At 43.1% G+C, this 20306-nt stretch overlaps 1 protein-coding gene across 5 annotated transcripts in view; it reads right to left on the reverse strand.

Annotated features, from left to right (window-relative positions):
• Window positions 1-4068: 4068 nt before the first annotated feature.
• Window positions 4069-20306, reverse strand: part of SMOC1 (SPARC related modular calcium binding 1) — a 125964-nt gene continuing 109726 nt past the window's right edge. For 2 of the 5 annotated variants that reach the window (XM_090141128.1, XM_090141130.1), the window contains exons 11-13: window positions 15860-16107; window positions 10793-10843; window positions 4074-9178 (exon numbers count right to left, since the gene is read on the reverse strand). In XM_090141128.1, the coding sequence (XP_089997254.1) occupies window positions 9162-9178; window positions 10793-10843; window positions 15860-16107 (316 nt within the window). In that variant the 3' untranslated portion in view covers window positions 4074-9161. Of the gene's footprint in view, window positions 9179-10792; window positions 10844-15859; window positions 16108-20306 lie in introns of all 5 variants that reach the window. The other 3 variants (XM_090141127.1, XM_090141126.1, XM_090141129.1) reach the window with 3 other exon arrangements.

The raw sequence follows: 20306 nt of genomic DNA on the forward strand, positions 1-20306 counted from the left end.
TTCCTTTTTTACTTCATTAAAAAATATGCAAGCTTAAAAAAAAAAAAAAAAAGCAAATGTGGTGCCTTGGGGATTTTTTTTTGCTGAGGCTTTTATGTTTAATTTTTGGTTTGTGTGCTTGCATCTGGGCAGGTGTGTGGACACCATCACTCATCCTGGCTGCTTCACTCCCTGCCAGCATCAGGTTTTGCTGGGAGGATCCAACAGCAGCTTTAGCTTTGATGCTTTGCAGAGGGGAACTTTTGCTGCTCTGTTTTTCTTGCTGCTGCAAAAAAAGGCAAAGCCATTGCCTTTGGCTTCAGTGACTGGGTTTGGGGTGCAGGGTGCTGGAGCCCCCTGCCTGCCTGGCTTACTGCCACCACTGCACAGAGACAGGCCAGCACCCAAAGGATTAGGTCCGGAACCTAAGGATGCTACCCCAGGGAAAGCTGGGCAGAATGAGAGGAGACTGCAGGCATTGGGAATCAGCTGCAGTACACAGTTAAGAATTGAGTGGCTATTAGAGCTGTTGAGCAAAGTTTTTAAACCAGGGAGGAGAGCATTTGCAGCTCTTAGCTCAGAGTTTCTTACCTTTTTGATAGTTACTGCTGTGTTAGTGTCATCAGAACTTTTCTGGACAAGCACAAATTAAAGACAAAAATATTCTGTGATTTACGTTTCCTCTGATCTCACAGCTGTGGCTGCTGGACTCATTTATAAGCCACTTTCCCTGGTACCAGAGGACTCCTCCACTTTCCATCTCGAAGCAGCAACAATGCCTCATCCCACAGCACCATCTGCAAGGAGAAGCCACCATCAACTTGCATGTGCCACCACCATGGGCTTCAGTCGCCTTGGCCCGTTGCTGTTGTAGGATGACGCCAACTCACATGCCTTCCCCAGCAAAGCACTTTGCTCTGGGAAGGCATTTGGAAGGTGATGAAGTACCTCAGCATTGGTGAGATAAAGTATAGAATAATAAAGGTTAAAAAACCACTAAAGTCATCAGGTCCAACCACTGACCCATCTCTACCATGGCCACTAACCATGTCCCTCAGTGCCACATGTACACATTTCTTGAACACCTCCAGGGACACTGACTCTACCACCTCCCTGGACAGACCCTCCTCAGTCATTTTTTGAATGCGTGGTGTTGCACAACTGCAGGTAATCCTCATATCATTCACCTGGTATTGCCTTGGGGGTGGGCATAGCAATATTTCTTGGTTTATTCAGTTGGGGAATTGTCATGGCCATGACCTTGGTGTAAGAACAAGCCCACATAAAGGGAGCAGCAGTTGCTCAGCCCTGGCCACAAGCTGAAAAGCACTGTCACCAAGAATAACCTCTGGAATATTGTATGGAAAAAAATGTTTTGAATGACTGTTGTCATAATGTGTGTGCGTGTGCCAGAGGCAGCCTGCTTGTTAATAGCATTATTTGTGACTTGCCTCCACAGGGGGGTGGGGACGAACATCCTCTCAGTATTTAAGTGAGCTATTTACAATATAATATCTAGATAATTAAAACCATGAGTAAATGACTCACCGATATTAACGCCCTGAGGAGTTTTACCCAAAACACACACCCCTCTGCCTTCCCTTCCCCCAGGAGGCAGTGCTTTGCCTCAAGTGGTGGCTGGATTGGGTTAGTTTTCCTCAGGAAAACCAAGACGTGCCTCCAAGAAACGATGGCTTGAGCTTAGACATGGAGCCTGCAGGTATGACATGATGCTGATGAGCTCATCACCTATAACTGAGGATGCACCCATGTCTCACAGTGCCACTGTTAATGCCACTTGCACGGTGAGCTGAGTGGTAGTTGCAGCTAAAGGAAAAACCATGACCTACCCAATTCATCATTGCTGGGGGTACACTCAGAGATTGGCCCAGTTTAAACAATGCAATAAAAAAACAACACAGGCCTAGAAAGTTAAATTTAGTATGAGATTTAGGTGAATTAAAGAACTAAACCCTTCAAGCAAGATTGTATTCTTTAAGAGTCTAAGTTGTGAAGTTATAAATAAATTCTTGGGATGATCTCTCTGGTGTCTCAGGAAACAGGCTTGCATTACAGGAACACTGGCCGTGTTTTGTGAAAACAACATGCATAAAATTTGGGTGCACAGAAAAGATGTAGGGAAAAAACTCAACATTAAAGCTGAAAAGGGGCCGCCTTCTCTCAAGGACACCTCAATAGGGCATGCTGTAGAGACCACTCCCATGGTTGTTCAGTAAGCTTTCAAAAATGTAGCAAAAGAAAGGTTATAAATCATAACCTCCTTTCCTTCAGTAGCATTTTGCATAGAAAATAACAGCAAAACTAAATAGTTTTCTTTTGCCCCGATGACTTTTTCCTTCTTGTTTTTTAAGCAGTATCATGGAAAATCATTGATTACCATCACTCATACGAGCATGCTGTATGTTAGAAAGCCCTTCAGGTTCTCCCCTTTCTCCTCTTTCAGCTTCTAAGCACTATTTGCTACTGGATTACATTTTGTTTGTACATTCTCCTCATTATTCCCGTGACAGGTCATTGCATACTCCTATGCTGGAACTCACCCTGTTAACTTGGATGGTTTCTCCAATTTATCAAGTATTCTGGTTCTACCCTTTATAAGTGCTCATTGCCCCAGGCAGTTGGATGCCACCAGGACATCGTATAGCGAAGTAGATTCCTAAAGCTGCTGATGAAAATACTGAATAGACCTGGACCCTGGACAGACACTCAAAAGACTTCCCCAGGAAGCTCTCTGACTTTGACACTGAGCTCAATGTATTGTGGGTCTAGGTTGCATTTCCTCAGCTCGCTTATGAGAACGTCTTCTGGGACAATGCCAGAAGCCTTACCAAAGTCAAGATATATCACATCTCCTACTGACCCCAAAGCGATGAGGCCAGTTATCCTGTCAAAGAGTGAAATTAAATTGGTTTGATACGATTTGTCCTCAGCAAAACATCAACAAATCCATTCCAGCCATTTTCCACAAACTTACACATGTATCTAGGTGATTAGGGAATAACTGTTCTGCACCTCACTCTTAGAAGTTTTCACATAGAGACACCATTAAAATATCAGGTCTGTTAACTCCCTGATTTAATTCATCTCTAGTTAGATGACCTTGTCTTGCCATCCTTAAGTCCTCTGGGAACTCACATGTATTCTACAGTGCTCCAAAACCCATCCCACGTGAGTCAGAAGCACTTGGGCCAGTGCTCTGAATTTTCCACAGTGAGCTTCACATGATCCTGCTGCTATTCTCCTCAGTGATCCAAGTATCACTTACCTTGTTCTTTCTCCTCATCAGCTGGGGGTTGTTGTGGTGTTATGCTCTTTTCTTCTTAATAAAATTAATTCTGCTAAGAATTTATTTTTTTTTTTAAACAAAGTGAATAAAACAAGCTTTAAAAATTCTGCTTTCTTTAAGTGACTGTTTCACATCAGCTTCCACGCTATAACAGAACTTACCTTCTCCCTCCACCTCTTTTAGATCACGTGCTAGTTAAAGGTATTTTTAGACTTCAGCCTTTCTGATCTTATGCCAGCCTTCTTGTGCCATTGCTGTATTCAGAACCTTAGGTAAATGCTCTTGTTTCAGGTTCTGTGTTTTTTCTTTTCAAGCTTCAGGATGCTAAAGCTCTTCACAGGTGAAGGCCCTTATTGGTCTCTATGTTCCCTCAATTTCCTGTACAGCAAGATAGTTTCTTATTAGGACTTTGACACCAGCCCTTATATCAGTTCTCAGATCTCTTTTATCCTTTTCGACAGCTATTCAGAAATCTTGCCCCCACCAGTTTCCTGAACTCATTGATATTTGCTATTCTGTCTTTTTGAAGTTGAAGTACTTTAACCCATTTTACAAAGGGCTGGTATTCGACTGCATTTCAAGCAGAAAAAGCCTGCAACAAACACCTGAACACTTCAAAAAAAAATCAGAACAGGTCAAGAGATGCAATAATTTGCGTTCACATTGGACTACAGGTGACCAGATCCAACTTTAGCCACCTCCATGCAGCTTTATCTGTTACAACTGCCAGCTCACAGTGAGAACATCCAAGTCACTTCAGAAATAGCTGCATTTCTTCAGCCAAATATTGTGTCAGTTCTTTTCTGGTGTAGAGAAGTCAGAAGGTATCACTTTGAGTAGTCCCAGCCAAAATCATGCGATAGCATTGGCACTGCATGCAATGCAAAGCCAGAGTGCTACTCTATAATGGGACAATGGACATTCAGTCACTGCAGTTTTTATTGCCTAAAGCACAACACTGAGATGCTACAGAACTCATTTCAGCAAACCAAGGATGAAGGTCACACACACTGCCAAGTCCTTCATCCACATATCAACAATTCATGCATCCTCACAGCTAAGTATGAAGTGAAGCTGTAGTCCTTCTACCTGGGCTGAGAGCCACAGGCCTCCAGCCCAGACCCAGTGAGGTGAAAGAACAACGCAACATGGATTAAACACTCACTCTTGCTTTTACAGGAGGTGGGGACGTAGGTTTGCATCGCAGCACGTAGCTGGTGTTGTTTTCTGAACGAAAGCTAGGCACCTCCTGGTGTGCATAGGCAAGGTACTTCTAAAAAGCAAAAACAGCCATTAAAATTGCTAAGTGGGCCAGCCCACAGATAGAGAATAGGAAAAAGCACCATTACTTGTGGCCCAGTCAGCCTCAGGCTTTCTAGCAAACGCTCCTTAGAAAATACTTGCTTGTTGTACTCCTAGTTTCTGAGGTGCTGTTTTTGAAAACCCAGGTGTTCTCCAAGTCAAGCAGCACCACTTCTGCAGATCCTGCTGTCTGATTTAACAGCAGCTTTGGAGAGCTGCCAAGTTATTTTGCCCAAAATGGCTAGTAAGGGCTGGCTGCTAGAAGTCAGAAAGTTGGCCTTCTGCATGGGGATTTTGTTACTTATGTCATAGATAAGGGGGAAGGGGAGGAAGAAAAGTCTTCTGCTGGAGGCAGAGGCAGAAACAATCTCTGTCGTTCTTCTGACTTGCTTACAGAATCACTGCAAGGCCAGGGAAGGATGAAGGCCCCTCAGAGTGCCATGAAGAATGGCCAAAGAATTACTCTTAAAAAAAAAAAAAGAAAAAAAAGTCCTTTCCTATTTTTAATTCTTTAAGTCTTGTAGGACTCCAGAGATGACATCTACTGCTTCTTCTTGAGCCCTCAAACTTGTCACCTTGGCAATACAACAAAATCAGCTTAGGTTGCCTGTTTAGTCCAGAAAATCCACATTGGCTTCACTTCTTCTCTCTTTTTCTTCTTAAAATTTGCAATACTTTCATCATTTAACTTGCATCTAAGGACAACAGCTTTAACAGTTCCTCCTCATTCAGCGATGCACAAAGTCTCCAACATAAGAACTGATCAGGAGATGTGAGACTCAATGGCTGTCTTCTGTCCCTGGTGTAGGAGAGCATGCTTTGAGATCACATTCTGCTGTAGCTGCTACCTTCGGAGGTCACCTCTACTCTGCCACCGAATCTTCAGAGTCTTTTGAAGCAGATTGGGCAGAGTCTGTCATTGAACCCCAGAGGATAGCACACTTGGTGCATGTTTTAGTTCATCCTGGAGGCTTACACACAAGAAAGAAGCATCCTCAGATCCAATCAATGACTGAGACCTGACTCTGGGAGAAGCAAAGTCTCCTTTCCTCATTTGGCATTATAATTAAAAGAACATAATGTGAAAGGAAGATGAGCTCTGAAAATCAATATTCAACAAGAAACAACCAGAAGACATTAGAGCAAAAGTTATCTATTTTATTACAAAACTAAAATCAAACAGATGCCTTTCAGTCTAACAAACAATGCCATAGGCAGAAATGTGCTGGGGCAGGATAAGTTCAAACTTAAGTACTTAAGGATAAGTACAAACTTAAGCCATGGAAAGCAGTGCCTTCATAGGAGTGAATCCCACCATAATGCAAATCCCTCCAAGACATGATGTCCTTGGAGGATCAGCAAAAAAAGATACGGTTTTGCTTCAGGCAGGAAGAGCAGATGATTTGCTCTGGAGAGCCCTGGTTCTCCTCTGTCATGAATGTTTTCACCTGTCATTTAAAGTAGAACTGGAGAGGCCCAGGAGGACTTGTAGGATGAGGAGAGAGACCCACGGTCTGCTTCCAGGCACAACTGTGACACACCCTCTGCCCCAGCTTCAGTAGGATGCTACTGATGCAAGGCAAAGCAGAACATGCTTGTCACTGCCAGATAAGGACATTTGGCCTGGCAGCCAGGTGACTGGCAAGAAAAACAACAAGGAATGAGGGGAGCTGAAGCATTGCTCTGTTCTGATGAGTACAGACTGTTTGGACAACTCAACGGATGGATTATATGAATCAGGACCAGTACAGCCTTGTGTGAGCTTCCAACACACAAATCCTGAACAAGTAATCTAACCTGTGTCCAGACTTTATGCAGTCATAGTGGTTGGGTCATGCATGTCAATGCACAAATGCTGCCATAAGCTGCTCTGAGGCCTGTGCAAATCCGAAGTTGTGATGCTGGGAGTTGGACTCCTCCCATGAAACTAAGGAGGGAAACAACATAATGCTTGGACCCCCACCCATCCATTAAGTCAGCACTAATATAGCAACACGAATATCCACCAATACCAAAGCTAACCTTGTTTGATCTCCTTGAACAACTGACTCAATTTTAATTGCAAACTACATGTGAGCGCAGGCCTTTTAGACCAGAAGAATGCAAAGAGGAGAAAAAGGTCTGCAGAAGGATATTAATGTGACAGGCAGCAGTGCTGGCTGGCTGGTTTACTGACATTCCCAGCATTTCCAGATGAAAAGATGCAATGATTTCTAGCAGCTCTGCACACCCCTGCAGTTCTGTGGGACACTGCCTGTCCCAGTGGCTGGATGACAGAGCTCCTGTTGAAATCCAACTGTCTGGATTTGCTGGATGTAACTATGCAATTAAAAAAAAAGAGAGAGAAAAAAGAAACAAACAAGAAAACACCCAGCAGCCAGAGCTTTTACTTTCTAAGGCTAGCATATAAAGACAAGGAAAAGTGTTTTTTTTTTATACAGTTGGGTTCATTCTTCGCTCCTACGATAGGAATAACAAAAGATAGGAACATTTCTAACTATACACTAAACCAAATCATTCCAACACACAAAAGATGAGTGCTGGGCATTTTAAAAAGAGAAGATGCAACTGAGAAGTTGGGAGCTTGCAGTCCAGAAAAACACATACATTGTATGTGAGGAACCATAAAGGATCGAGCTGCAGGATCTGCTCTTGCTGAAGAGAGCTTTTCTATACATTACAATGGTGTAATGTACACTTCAGAGACTACCAGAGGTGTTTTCAACCATATGAAACGCTTCAATCAGCTCCAATTTACTTCTCAGGGAAGAGTTGTTATTGCTACTATATGACTATTTCAAAAACACTTGTTATTTTTTCTAATTTTCCATTTTGGCAACAAGGCACCAACTTACTGCATCAGGACAGTACTGCTGTGATGTGTCTATCATCAGGTGACATGCCACAGAGTGGCCATGTTGTAACATTTATAGCAAAGCAGCAAAGCCTCAGGGGACAAGTTCACCTTCTGCAGTAACACAACGCTTTTACAAACAATTGTTGGTGTGATCTCATATCAGCATGGCACAAAGTCATTTCTTACTACTGGATCTGGATCCAGAAATGAGTGGCACAAGTATTGCCAAGTCTAAAATGGGAAGTTGCTCAGAGTTCCTCTAGGAAAGGCAAGTGCCACTGGAGGTTGAAAATGCACAAAGCAAATCACAGCACAGCGCGTCCCATCACACTCTGTCCAAACCCAGGATAGCTGATCTGCTGACTTTACAACTGCATTTGACTGAAGTTAAGTAGGCAACAAGTTTGGAAAAACTGCAGGTGGTTGAAACAGCTCTTGTGGCCGCCAGGAGCACCAAGCTCTTCAAGCCTTTGCTGTTTCTGAAATGTGCCTCTAGAGTACAAAAGCACAGGAGATACTGATACTGATAGTGAATCAGGTGAAGTAGGTAATCGAAGCTAGACAGGCTGTCCCCTGTGCAGGAGAGGAGCCACCAAAGACAAGATCAGTCATTGCAGGCAATCCTTTACCAGCAAGCATGGCTCAAGCTGCAGAGTTGAAGCATAAGTAAAAGCAGACTCTTGGGAACCAGCAGCATGATCGTGTCCTTCTGCACTGACAAATTTGTTCTTTGCTCTCCAGCAAAGTAGCAGGCAGTCTGATGCTGCTTTTAGATGGCTCCTCAGTATTTTTATTGCTTGCATCATATAGATGAACATTGTGTTAGAGAAGAAGATGTGTGACATCACTCCGCTGATTCTACTAGTGTCTACGGTTTCCATGCCCTTCCAGTAGCATTAGATTCTCAGGACATGGCACATCTTTGCTAAGCATGTCTTCTGAGCCTGAACAGCAATGCATTTGCAATTCATTTCTAACCATTTTGCAACAGGTGCAGAAACTTTCTACATTTCCTTAATACAACCCTTTCCGATCCCTACTCCGAGTAGCTTTGCAGTGCCCAACTCCTGAGGAGAAATCCTTGCTCCCTCAGATGTCCTGATGCCTGTGACTTGAACAGAGCTGCACAGTAATCAAAGAGGGGGTTCTCAAGAAGCATTTAGTATGTGGAGCACTGTGTGCACAGGTCATGCTGATATGCTTACTCCTTCGTGCGTGGGGACAGGAAGAGATCAGTTTGCAACTGAATGATGGATCAGATGGCAGAAAAGAATGCATTACTGTAATCCATTAAATGCAAAGTGTCCCTCTAACCCTAACAGCCTTCAGAAGCAAAGGGAGGAACAGAACAGTGACTCCAACCCCTGTACAAGACAACTGTACAATTTACATACATACTTATATACAGTATATAAAATTCTCTTTCTTCGAGTCCCAGTGAACTCAATTTTAAGTCATCAGTAGCTGTTCCAATTTTAAAAAGTCATGATGCTGTTTCCCCCCGCTCTCCAAAGTATTAGATAATGGCATTGAAAAGAAATTAAAAACAAACCCAAACCAATTATTAGAAAGTGCAAACGTTCTGGGTGCCACTTCTGCTACGTTGGATGTTTCTGATGCTGCATGCTTGCTCTTAAGAAGCAAGGTGTCCATCTGTTGCTGTATCTTTCCTTCCTTTGGGTTGGCTCCTGCCTTCCCTTCTGTCTTCTGTTGCTGCTACACCAAGCGGCCTACTGAAATGAGTGGGGTGGGCAAAGAAAGAGGAACAAAACAGAAGCAGAGAAAGTGAGTAAAAAAGGCAAATTAAAACCAAAATGTCTTCCAAATGAAGTAAGATACAGTATACAGCTTCTGCTGCAAACATGGCCCCATAAGGCTGAGATCTCAAGTAAGCTGTGAGGCTGAAAACAACACGGGGCTAATGAGACAGCCTTGCTGAAAAAGTGTTGACTGAGTCACACACAGCCCTAGGGATTGATATATTTTTAAACGTAAACCACCACTTCCCTCTCCCTACCCCCTCTTGGAAATCAGCAGGCAGACTGGGCAAAATGCTGGTTTCTCCCTCTGCTCCTCTGCCTGTGATGGCTGATGCAGAATCCCACTGCTGCACGGCTGCCCTGCCATCAGCAGCCCCAGAGCCAGCTGCTTCCATCCCTCCGCAGGCAAGCAGGAGACAGACATTCAAGATCTCTCCCAGTCACTGTGACAGCAAAACACAGCAGTTTCCCTTCAAGACCTGCCTGCATCACACCCTCTGAAATCTAACAGGCTGATGAATCTGGGTGTCCCAGGGCCCTGCTGAGCTATGGCTGTCCCAGGGGATGGTACAAATGTGCTGCTCAGTGAGTCAGGTGGACGTGCACATTCCCATGCTCCTCTCTTCAGAAAGCATTTTTTAAGTCCCTCATCAAAGGTTCTCTAAGAATTTACAGGATTAGAACAAGCGCTCGCTGAGGATTAATTACAGGGAAAACATGGCAAAGAGAAGGCAGAAGTATGGATCTGAATTTCAAAAGGAGGAAAGTTAATAGACAGGCCTCACTAGAACCAGTGTAAATCAACATGCCCTACGAAGTGGGGGCAAATATTGTTAAATGCAAAATTACTCTGGGCATAACTGAATCTCATTACACAGCTTTGCAAAAGGCTCTTTCAGTGCTCAATGAATAACAACAGCAGACTGACCTCAGCGTCTAGATGACCTGTCCTACACTAAAGACTATGAGTGACTAGGAAAAAGCTTGAAGCCACAGCACGTGATTTTTGCAACACCTCTTCTCAGCTTTTAGTGGCAAACAAAACTCAAATATATGCTCAGAACTGAGGACACACCAGGATACATCACTGTTTCTCACAAGACAAACTGAGACACACCCAATGAAGCCATGAGGCAGCAGGACTGAAAGGAAAGTGAACAAAAGTTGTTCACTTGATGAAAGGGTGCAATTGACTGCCACAAAGTACGGAAGAGAGCAGACATTAACTGGGACACAGAAGAATATTCATGGGAACATGTACATGAAGTAATATAACATAAATGCAACCAATCACTTAAATTGTTGCTCGCCAGAAAGAGGAAGAATAAAGCAAGAAGAGTATTCTTGCTCTATCCTATTCCAATTCCTTAGCTACATGTTGCCACAGCTGAAGACATGGTACTGGACTTTGAGCTGATGCTGTAGACCAGTATGTTATAATGTTCACACCTCTTAGGAACAACCCTGGCTTTTAGTTATTTATGTATTGCTATTTGTGAACACAGAAGAGCAGGAAGTACAAATTTTGGGACACATGGGTATCACAGACAAAAGAAAAAGTAACAAATACTTTGACAAGATACTCACTGAAAGGATTAAGGCCTTGTCTTTTTCCACTGGGGAAACTGCTCAGGCTACCTGTAAAATCCAAGAACCATGTTAAACACAATAAATGTCATGGCATGACCAAGGAGCATCCAGCAGGCAGGCTCCAGGGAGCTCCTCCCTTCTGGATGTGCACACAGCAAGTCCTGCCTCTGTAAGACTCATGTGCAAGAGTCAGACCTACAAGCTTGATGCTAATCACCTGCTGTTCTAGTACCCAAACATCAGGAGAACTAGAGGTTTGGCGTGGGCAAAAAGCAACTATTACAAGGTTAAAATAAAGTCTGGAAGGAAGAATAGGAAAGGAAAGATGCAAGGAGTGACACGAAGTTTCCCAAAACAGTCTTTGCTATGAAATGAAAGATCCCCACTCATATCTGGCAGAAGGGCAGGAACAGACTGCACAGCAATGACTGTCACAAGATAAAGGCACATGCACCCCACACCAGATGGAGCTAACAGCAAGCACTTTTGCCTCTGCAATAAACCAGTTCCCACCACCTGCTGGGTACTGACAACACAGGGACTATAGGAGCTGAGCACTTCCAAAAGTATGTTTCAGTCCCTGCTGGCTGCTAAGTAGGGATTTCAGGCAAGGGCCTTGCTAGGAGCGGGACCTCCTGCTCACAGCCAGAAGAATGTTGCCACCCCCAGTTCAGGTCAGGCTGAAATCTTTGATGCGTGTGTGCAGCTGGCTTAAGGTGCAAAGTAAGGCATGATTTAATTTGCACCAGTAATACAGGAACTCACACCTAAAGAACATTTTGCTGTGTGGAAGGAAGATGAGCAGAAATGTAGCAACAAGGTGGGAGAGCAAGGAAACTGCAGGAAGACAGATGCTGCACCCTGACAAGGAAAAGAGAGGGAGAGAAGGGCAGCAGCTGCATTTGAAATGGATCACAGAGCAAAATATTTTAGCTTTAAAAACTGTTAATAAGAGGAACTGCATAAACACAGTGAGTGAGTGATTTCAAGGTCCCTGAATGCCAGCCTCGTCTCAGCCATCTGCCCTGGCAAGATCAGAGAGACCGCTGTTAGCTTATTCCTGTGCCTGCACATAAAAAGCAGGGCTCCGTAGCCAAGAGGCAGATTCTTCCAGAGCTAATTGGGACTCACCGAGGGGCCTGGCAATAAAAGCACAGTCTACTTATGAACTGCTGCATCCTCGGGCAGCTGTTCCCCTAGAGGGTGCTGCTCGGCCGCACACAGCCCCGTTCCATCATCGCCCTTTGCCCTCAGCCTACTTGCAGCTAAGGGCCTCACTGCCTAGGGTCTGCACTCACCCTCTCGAGTAGTGAAGCTGGGACTAGTGTGCATTGCTGTGACTGAGACTGCTCATCTTCATAAAGATTTGGAAAACAACAGATAAGTTGATCCAAAAGGCCTGCAGTGGCAGGGGGTCCCAAGGCCAGGCATGGCAGACCTTTCCAGCACGCTGGTAGGGCTCTGTGCTTTCTGTGGGTTTATTCCCAGATGCATTAGTGCAGGGAAACTAACAACTGCCATAAAACTGACCATCTTTCACTCCAAAGGCACAGAATACGATCTTCAGAGGGCTACTTTCAATACAAAAACAGGCCAGCACGTGTAACTGTAGAGAAGACAAAACCCCACCAGAGTAACACTGTAATGAGCATAAAGTTGAAATGAAAGAGAGGAAGGGGTATGGCAGATGGGGACAGTGGGTAAATAGAGTATATCTGAGAAGCATTTGGGTATTGCAGGCTGACATCCCATCACACACTGAGTTCCATAACTCAAAGTATTTGCTCAGCCTCACAGATACACTATTTTGGCTAATAATTCTAGCTACAGTATATTTGGCCAGATGTCTTCCAAAAGAAAAAGCTCAAGGAAACCCCAGCAGTTTTTTATAGGTAGAAGTAATTCCTCTGACTCACTGAGCAAACCTATCACTTTTGATGGGGAAGAAACACACTTTCAGGAATCCTATCTCATGTCAAGACAATACAAATGTTCCAACTGGTACTTATCCTCAGGATTAAAGGAGACAAACTATAGCATCCCAGCTGAACTCCAAAGGGGAATATCTGAGCAAAGCAAACAAAACCAAGCACTGAATCAGCAGAGCTTGTTTACATCCCAATCTACATCTAACTTCAACTAAATATACTCTGAATTTCAGTTCTATTAACTCAGTCACTACTTAAATGCATTCAGCAAATAGTACCTTACAGTTTCCTCATGCTCTCAGACTGTCATCAGCTTCCTACTGTCATCAATTCAGAGGCCTTTCTGAGATGACCACTCCCTGCTACCTGTTCCCACACAACCGCTTGCCTAAGTAATGGAGTATTTTCACTCCCAGAAGTCTGCCAAGCACAAAGAAAATCAGTCACTTCTGCAGGTACTGATTAGACGGGTCTCAAACACCACTGAATTAATTCAGCCATTTAGATTGTCCATTATTTTTCCTTCTTTCTTTAGTAGCAGCACCCACATCATGGGTGACCACAAAGATTAAGAACCTGCTGTGGAGGGGAGGACAGATATAACTCTGCATCTCAGACAGATTTGATCCTAACCTGGAAAGAGCTCAAATTCATGCTTGTCATTACGAACATTGCAGATGAATCCTCCCACATAAAGCTTCCTTTTACCCATGAGACATGTAACTTTACTGATTTGTCTATGCCCTGTCCTCCCACCAAGCAACACTATTTCCATGTTTGGGTGAAACTGATTCCAAAAAAAAAAAAAAAAAAAAAAAAAAAGAGCACAAAAACCCAACCAAAACACAAAAAACCCAACACAAAACTAACAAAAATGCAGAAGCCTTAACATTTGTTTTTCTTACCATTTCAGACTGTACAAAATTTGTACTTAGGCTTTATTTTCAAAATCAGTGCAAGTGTTCAGTTTGCTTAGCAGGAGGCACACTCACCAGGAATGATGACCCACCTCCTTCTAGTCCTTATGCTGCTGGATTCCAACCACAATTTGGAATATTTGAGGCAAGTTCACTAGTAATGAAGCACATCAAGGGGAAGAATGACTTTCCTTCCCTCCTTCAAGCCCTTCTCATCCAAATTCAGATCAGAACAACCTTTCTAACAGATTTTGTTGAAACAAGCATTTCCATAAAAAGTTTTAGATTAATTTGACTGGCAGCTTACAACAGAAACTTCCCAACCAGTGTTTGGCTTGGACCAACAGTGACCTCAGCCGCAGCAAATGTGCAGATACCATGGTATAGAGTAAGAAACACAGAGAAGAAATACATGGACTAGCTGGCTGATTGCATGAACCCATGCTCTGATGTAAGAGGACGTGTAAAAAAGGGCATTACTGGCTGTTTCTTAATTTAGAGGTTCTTGTAAATAGATGGCAGAGCAAACATTATCTACCGCCTCACAAATTCGTTACTCCTTTAAGAAAGTCTATCACAAACTTCCATATTGTGTACTCCAAGTATTCTCACTTGTTTTTTCCCATATGCTGGTGGGCTGCTCCCTGCACTGGCTCCCTCTACTGCTTGTTATCCCTCATCATTCTCTAGCCATCCGTAGGTCCTTTCTTAAGAGTTCTCCTTCCAAATAACTTACCCATTTAACTTCAGTCCTCAAGAACTATCAAACCTCTAGTAGGCATGTGGAGCTATGTGACAAAACAAAGTTGGAGCCCTTTTTTGCACACAATCTTGTCCTCATATAATGGGACAACCAGGAAAGGTCAGGCTGTCTTCTCAACATTTTGGGAATCAGGGACTCACAGCAACTCCCTTGCTTTCCCCTTCATTTGAGCTTAAAGATTCTCTTTTTCTTCTTTCTCTCCTTTTTTCTCCCCCTTCCATAAAAATTCTGAACAGTCAGTGGGCCAAGGCAGCAGATTCCAGAGAGTCTTATTCCAGGCCAAATAGCAATAAAACTCATTTGGCATATTCATCTAGTGGGAAGGTAATAAAATTAAGGAACAGAGCTGCTATTTTGGTATGTAATTTCTCAGTAAAGTACCAATGACTAAGAAAAAAACTTCCACTGAGCTAGGAAAGCTTAAAATTTCTCACAGTTGACAAGTAATACAATGGTCTTACTATGATAATCAAGATATATGCAAAAAAAAAATACCCAGAAAAAGAAACTTCTCAACACTCAACGGTACTCATTCCCTTCTCATGCATGCTACACCTGAGGAAAGCACTAAGGAAAAGCTAGGACTGGAAAAAGAAAGCTAGCCATCCTTCCCAACCAGCATGACAGTTATAACAACAGCTGTCCACACAACCAAAACACCTGCACAGGAAATTAGTCCCTTGGAATCTCCTTGTTTACCTTCCCCTGCCAAGCAAATCTGCCCATAGTCAAGAATGACTGATAATTATTGAATATGGGTTGAAAGGTTTCAATTCATAGAATTTCCAAAAATATCAGTTTGGTCCAGGTTTCAATAGAAGGTGAGGTGAAAATGAAAGAGGAATAAAAGGAAGGGAGGTGGGCCGATTGCTCAGCCACTAGACAGGAAGAACAGCTATTCCTATGCCCTAATTCTCCCCCAGTCTTAAAATGTAATTTAACTCTGAAAAAGTCCAACAGTACAGTCCTGCACTTTCCTTTTGAGTTGTTGTCTCTGCGTCATCCCCTCTCCTGCATGCCAGATTTAGCAATGAAAATAAATATTATTTCTGTTAGTCAACAGGGCCTCTGGAGAAGGACTGGGTTTGTGCTGCCTCATACATCATCCAACCTACATGGTTGAGGCAACAGAATATTGTTAGCAGTGTATTACTCAGAGAGGTCCTGAACTGAACTGCAGTTTCTAAGGACTTCTACAGTATAAGCAGGGTTCTGGGCAAGGCTCATCTTTTTGCCCTGTATCCATTTAGTTCTTAGCACAAAGGTCTGTGATAAGGACTTTAAGACAGAGCCATAAAAATAATGAACTACAGCTGCATGGCAGGGTATTAATCACTCATTGTCTCATGCAAAATGCGGCATTTTTTAATTACCGAGGATAAAACTGATTCCCGAGTTTAATGTAACTCTACATCAGACATTTATTCTCACAGAATGGGGAAGGAAAGCCACTTACTTCCTTCCTTGCTGACTCCCAAGCACCCCTTCAGCTCCTGAAGTGAGATAGACTTGTCCTTGTTGAGGTCACAGTAGTCAGTGAAACGTCGGGCACATTTCTTGGGCTTGGCTTTCTTCTTCACATAACGCTTGAAAGGCTTCAGCTCTCGCTTATTGATGTCATTGCTGCTGTTGTTGTCCAGCTGGCTGAAGTACCAATGTACCACTCGCTCCTCCAGCGTGTGGCTGGGGTCTGGCTCAGAGAACCTGCAGGGGAGAAAGCAGAGGCCCCTGACAAGTGGGTGCTCTTACCAATGTTGTCACGTGCATGGAAGAGCCACATACTGTGACTTGTGTAAAGCAGGATAAATACACAAGTCTTACAATCTTCTCCTTTTAGCTGAGATCTTCAGAGAGAGAGAGAGAGAGAGGAACTTTATCTAAAAATGTCTTTTAGCATTAACAAGTGGTAACAAGGGATTCTGGGAGACTGATACCTTCAGTAGCTCTGTCTCTCTTCACACCAGTTGCTGAAACTGCCTAATTCCAAAGGATTCCCCTTTGGAGGGCAAAAAGCAGTCTTCATGCTCCTTTTGACCCCTGAGCTACCAATGTGAGAGCTGTGAATGCCAGCTGCCATGGTAGTTTCTGTGATAGCAACATCTAGGCTTCAGAAAGGGAACAAATTTATTTAATGCAAGACGCATTCATTATTTGAAAATGTCCTTGGCAAGATGAAACATTCTTGCTGTATCTATTTATATGATCTGAACTCCCGTGCTGTATTTGCAGCATATTTAATGCTTTTCATGTGGTTGATTTATACACAAGAATTCCACAGCAGACAAGCACCACAAATCCATTAAAAACAATACTATGGAACTGGCAACTTCAGTGTGCTCCATTTCTTACTTATTCTGATCTTACAACTTTGACATTATTTGGCTCATATTTTCTTTCTGTGGACAACAACAAAAAATATCAGACAGGAGGACAAGAGGAGGAACAGCCTCAGCTGAAGACGTGTGAGTAGAGAACACTGCCTTTCAATCTCAGGTCCTTACTGAAGAGGCAGTAGGTCATACTGATTACATGCTATGAGGTGCTCTCCAGCAGTAGGAAAGGAGTTATTCCTCATGATACAAAGAATATTCCTTGTGATACAAAGAATCAGGGAAGAAATCCTTTCTAGACAAGACTTTTTTCTTTTTTTTTCTTTTTTCTTTCTTTCTTTTTCTTTTTCTTTCTTTCTTTCTTTTTTTTTTTTAAGCTCTCTAAGGTAGCCTGTTTTTTCTCCAAATGATGAATGTATCATTAAAAAAGTTAAAATGATGCTGAGACTTGAGCCTTTTTCCTCCGAAGCATAAAGCTTTTCAGGGCATGGAAATTAGTGGACAGGCATTCAGACATGCTACACTGGCACTGGTTGCTCTGACTTATTCCAGGAGACACGTCCAGCTGCTGCCTAATTCCTTCCGCAGCGATGGGAGAGGGACAGTTGTGTGCTGCAGGCAGCCAGGTTCTGGTGTGAGTTCTAGGCATTCAAGCTAGGGAAATATGAACCCAGGTTCAGTTTCACTAAGATGTACCTTATAAAATGCATTTTAAGACTTATCATCAACCTTAATTAAGAAATTGGTGGGTTATATATTTAAATGGCCATTGAAAAATTCTTTTTTTGGGAACTGGAAGGGTGAAAATCCTTTTGACCTTCTCATATGACCCCTTCTGCCTCTACAATGCAGCTACAAAGCCTGAAAAAGAAAATCACAACCTACAATCATGGCACATCAGTAATGTGAAAGGTAGTCGCTATCTGGGAACATCTGGACCCCCCCACCCCCCCAGAATAAAGTTACACACTGGAAAGAGGTAAATAACCTACACAACATATTTCACAAGTTTTTACTTGAGAATGTCTCCTTCATCATTTAAATCTTAGCTGAAAAGCAGCCTGGCATTCAGTCACAGCATCTGGTCAATGTACAGTGGGATAAACACTGCGTGGGAGGAAGAAGAGATTGGGAATAAGTTTGTCTTAGTTTTGGGAGCCAAAACACAAGGCAAGCCCCTGGAGCTACCTATGGACAAGTAGAAACTGCAAAAATCTCCCCAGGAAGCTAAGGGAGTGCCTGGATTTTTTAGAGCCCTGAAACTCAACATGAAGAACAGGATGACAGGAGAGAATAAAAACACATCCTGTGGCTTGTTTTTATGACATTTATAAACACAGTCATTGGCCTCTCTCCCTTTTGGAAGTGAGCTGGCTATCGTTTGAAGACTTGCATGTTTCCAACAGCCACAGGGAAAAACCAGAAGTTTTGTATTGCAAGAGAGGAGCTTCTGCTTTTGCTGAGATAGAGGAATACAACCCCAGTTTTTGCATGTGAGATTGCCTTGGTCCACGCCTTGGCCTGCCCATGGCTCTGACCTTTGTTTTCTGAAGACCCAGATCTCAAGCCACAGAAATGGAGAAAAGGGAAAGAGCACCCCTAGCACTGACAGTAGAAAGACAGGAGCACTGGCTTCTCTCTACCTGCTGAAGAGACACTCCAAAGCAGGATTTAAAAGGGTCTTTTTTTTTTCCTTTTGTCTTTTTTCCTTTTTTCAGAAACACATCAAGGAGGAGCTCTCCTAGTTACTAGAAGAGGCAACGTGATTTTCTCCAGCACCTCCAAAAAGAAAACCAAGGCAATCCACAGGCTAATACAAATACATTGACTCATGAGGTGATGATGTATCAGTCTTAGCCACTACAAACAAACTGAGCATTTATACTGAAAACAGCAGCACGCTAATGGAACTAAAGGGAATTAGTTTAACTTCTGTGACTGTAGGAGGAAGGAAGATAGAGCCATTACTAAGTTTTTACCACTTCCTGCTGGCTGGCCTAAAAGTACTGCAGTTCCTGAGCTGGTTGCTTGCCCTTTCTGATGATAATCCAGAATCCCAGAACAGGGAGGATTTTGAATATCCACATCATCTCAGTGCAGCCATACCTTCCCTGTGCATCGTGCAATTACATGATAGACTGAGAATGCTGAGGTTACAACATTCATCTAAATATCTTGACTTTCAAGACTGTCCATGCAAGACACTTACTTTCCATCCATGAAACATGAGTTGAAGCAACTTCACAGCATTGCTAAACCAGTTAGTTTTGATGATGTGCCATGACAACAACCATCCGTGCTGGGTCAGCTGAAATGTATCTGAGGTCTCTAACTGTTCTGCCAGTGCAGAGGTTGAAGTCATATTCTTGGGGAATTTTATTCTATTGCCTCTCCTTTGTTGTTGCAAGAGAAATGCATCAGTTCTCAGATGCAAAGTTAATTTGCTGGGCTGCTTCTCCACTGCACATTTTCAACTTACAATAAAACATCACTTACTCCAACACCAGTCACATGAAAAATCCACTGAACCTGTCTCTTGTTGCAGTATGGTAACAGTTTAGCTCCATTATACAGCATAAGTCCACCAAGAGCCCAACAGGGAAGAGAAGAGAGGTCTGTCATTACCAGTCAAGGACAGGTAATCTGCTCTTTCAGCCTTCTTACTAATTCACTATTATCAAGTGAATAGTTTTGTCTAAGTAATCTTTTGCTCCTCTTCATGTATAATGTGCTGTCAGCTCCCTCATGGGAAGCTCTTTACTTATCTCTTCACTGGCTAATGCCTGAAGACACCTGGGTTAATGCTCTATTACTTTTAACAAGGCTATTTTTCCAGCCAAGACACACTTCCACAGAACATCATAATATCATCTGGTCTAACTGGGGTATGGACAGAAAGCAAAGAAGCTATGAATAAACATGGACATGTGCTTCTTGCAGCTGCACTAAATTCTGGAGCAGAGAGGGAAGAATATGCCAAAATACCACCTAGACAGCTTGAACACGCTCTTTGCAAGCAGTCTATAATGCTTTCCAGCCCTTGAGGTCCCTAGCAAGAAAGAAGCAATTAACTGCACAGGAAAGAAGGGAAGGTATCTAGCGTAAAATACAGGAGAGCAAGGTCAGACAATGCACACATACCGAAACATGTATAGTGTGCAATCACATTCTCCTCCATTGGGCTGTACTCTTAAACTCAACTACATTTTATGGAGTAAAACCAAGTCCCTTCCTTTCGAAGTCAATCCTTTGCTCCCTGCACACTTGCAGCCCCACTGCACAGACTCTCTATACTATTGCAGTGACAGAAAATCTACAAACGCAAAATATTCCCCTGGAAGAAAGCAAGGTTGCAAGCTCTGAAGTACCCAGCAAATGATCACCTGTTTGAAGGTTTTCCAAAATCCGTTACTTTCTAATACAAACTTTAATTGGCAACAATAGCAGCTAAGGCAGGAGGAGGGAAGGGGATTAAGACCAGGCTAACATCTCTAACTCTAGACTGAAAATGGGGGCTGTAAACCAATGGGAGCTAATTCTAGGATGAAAGAGCACCAATGAACAAGAAACTAC

This window comes from Phasianus colchicus, chromosome 5 (assembly GCF_987193195.1).
Source record: "Phasianus colchicus chromosome 5, bPhaCol1.hap1.1, whole genome shotgun sequence".
Classification (NCBI taxonomy): Eukaryota; Metazoa; Chordata; class Aves; order Galliformes; family Phasianidae; genus Phasianus; species Phasianus colchicus.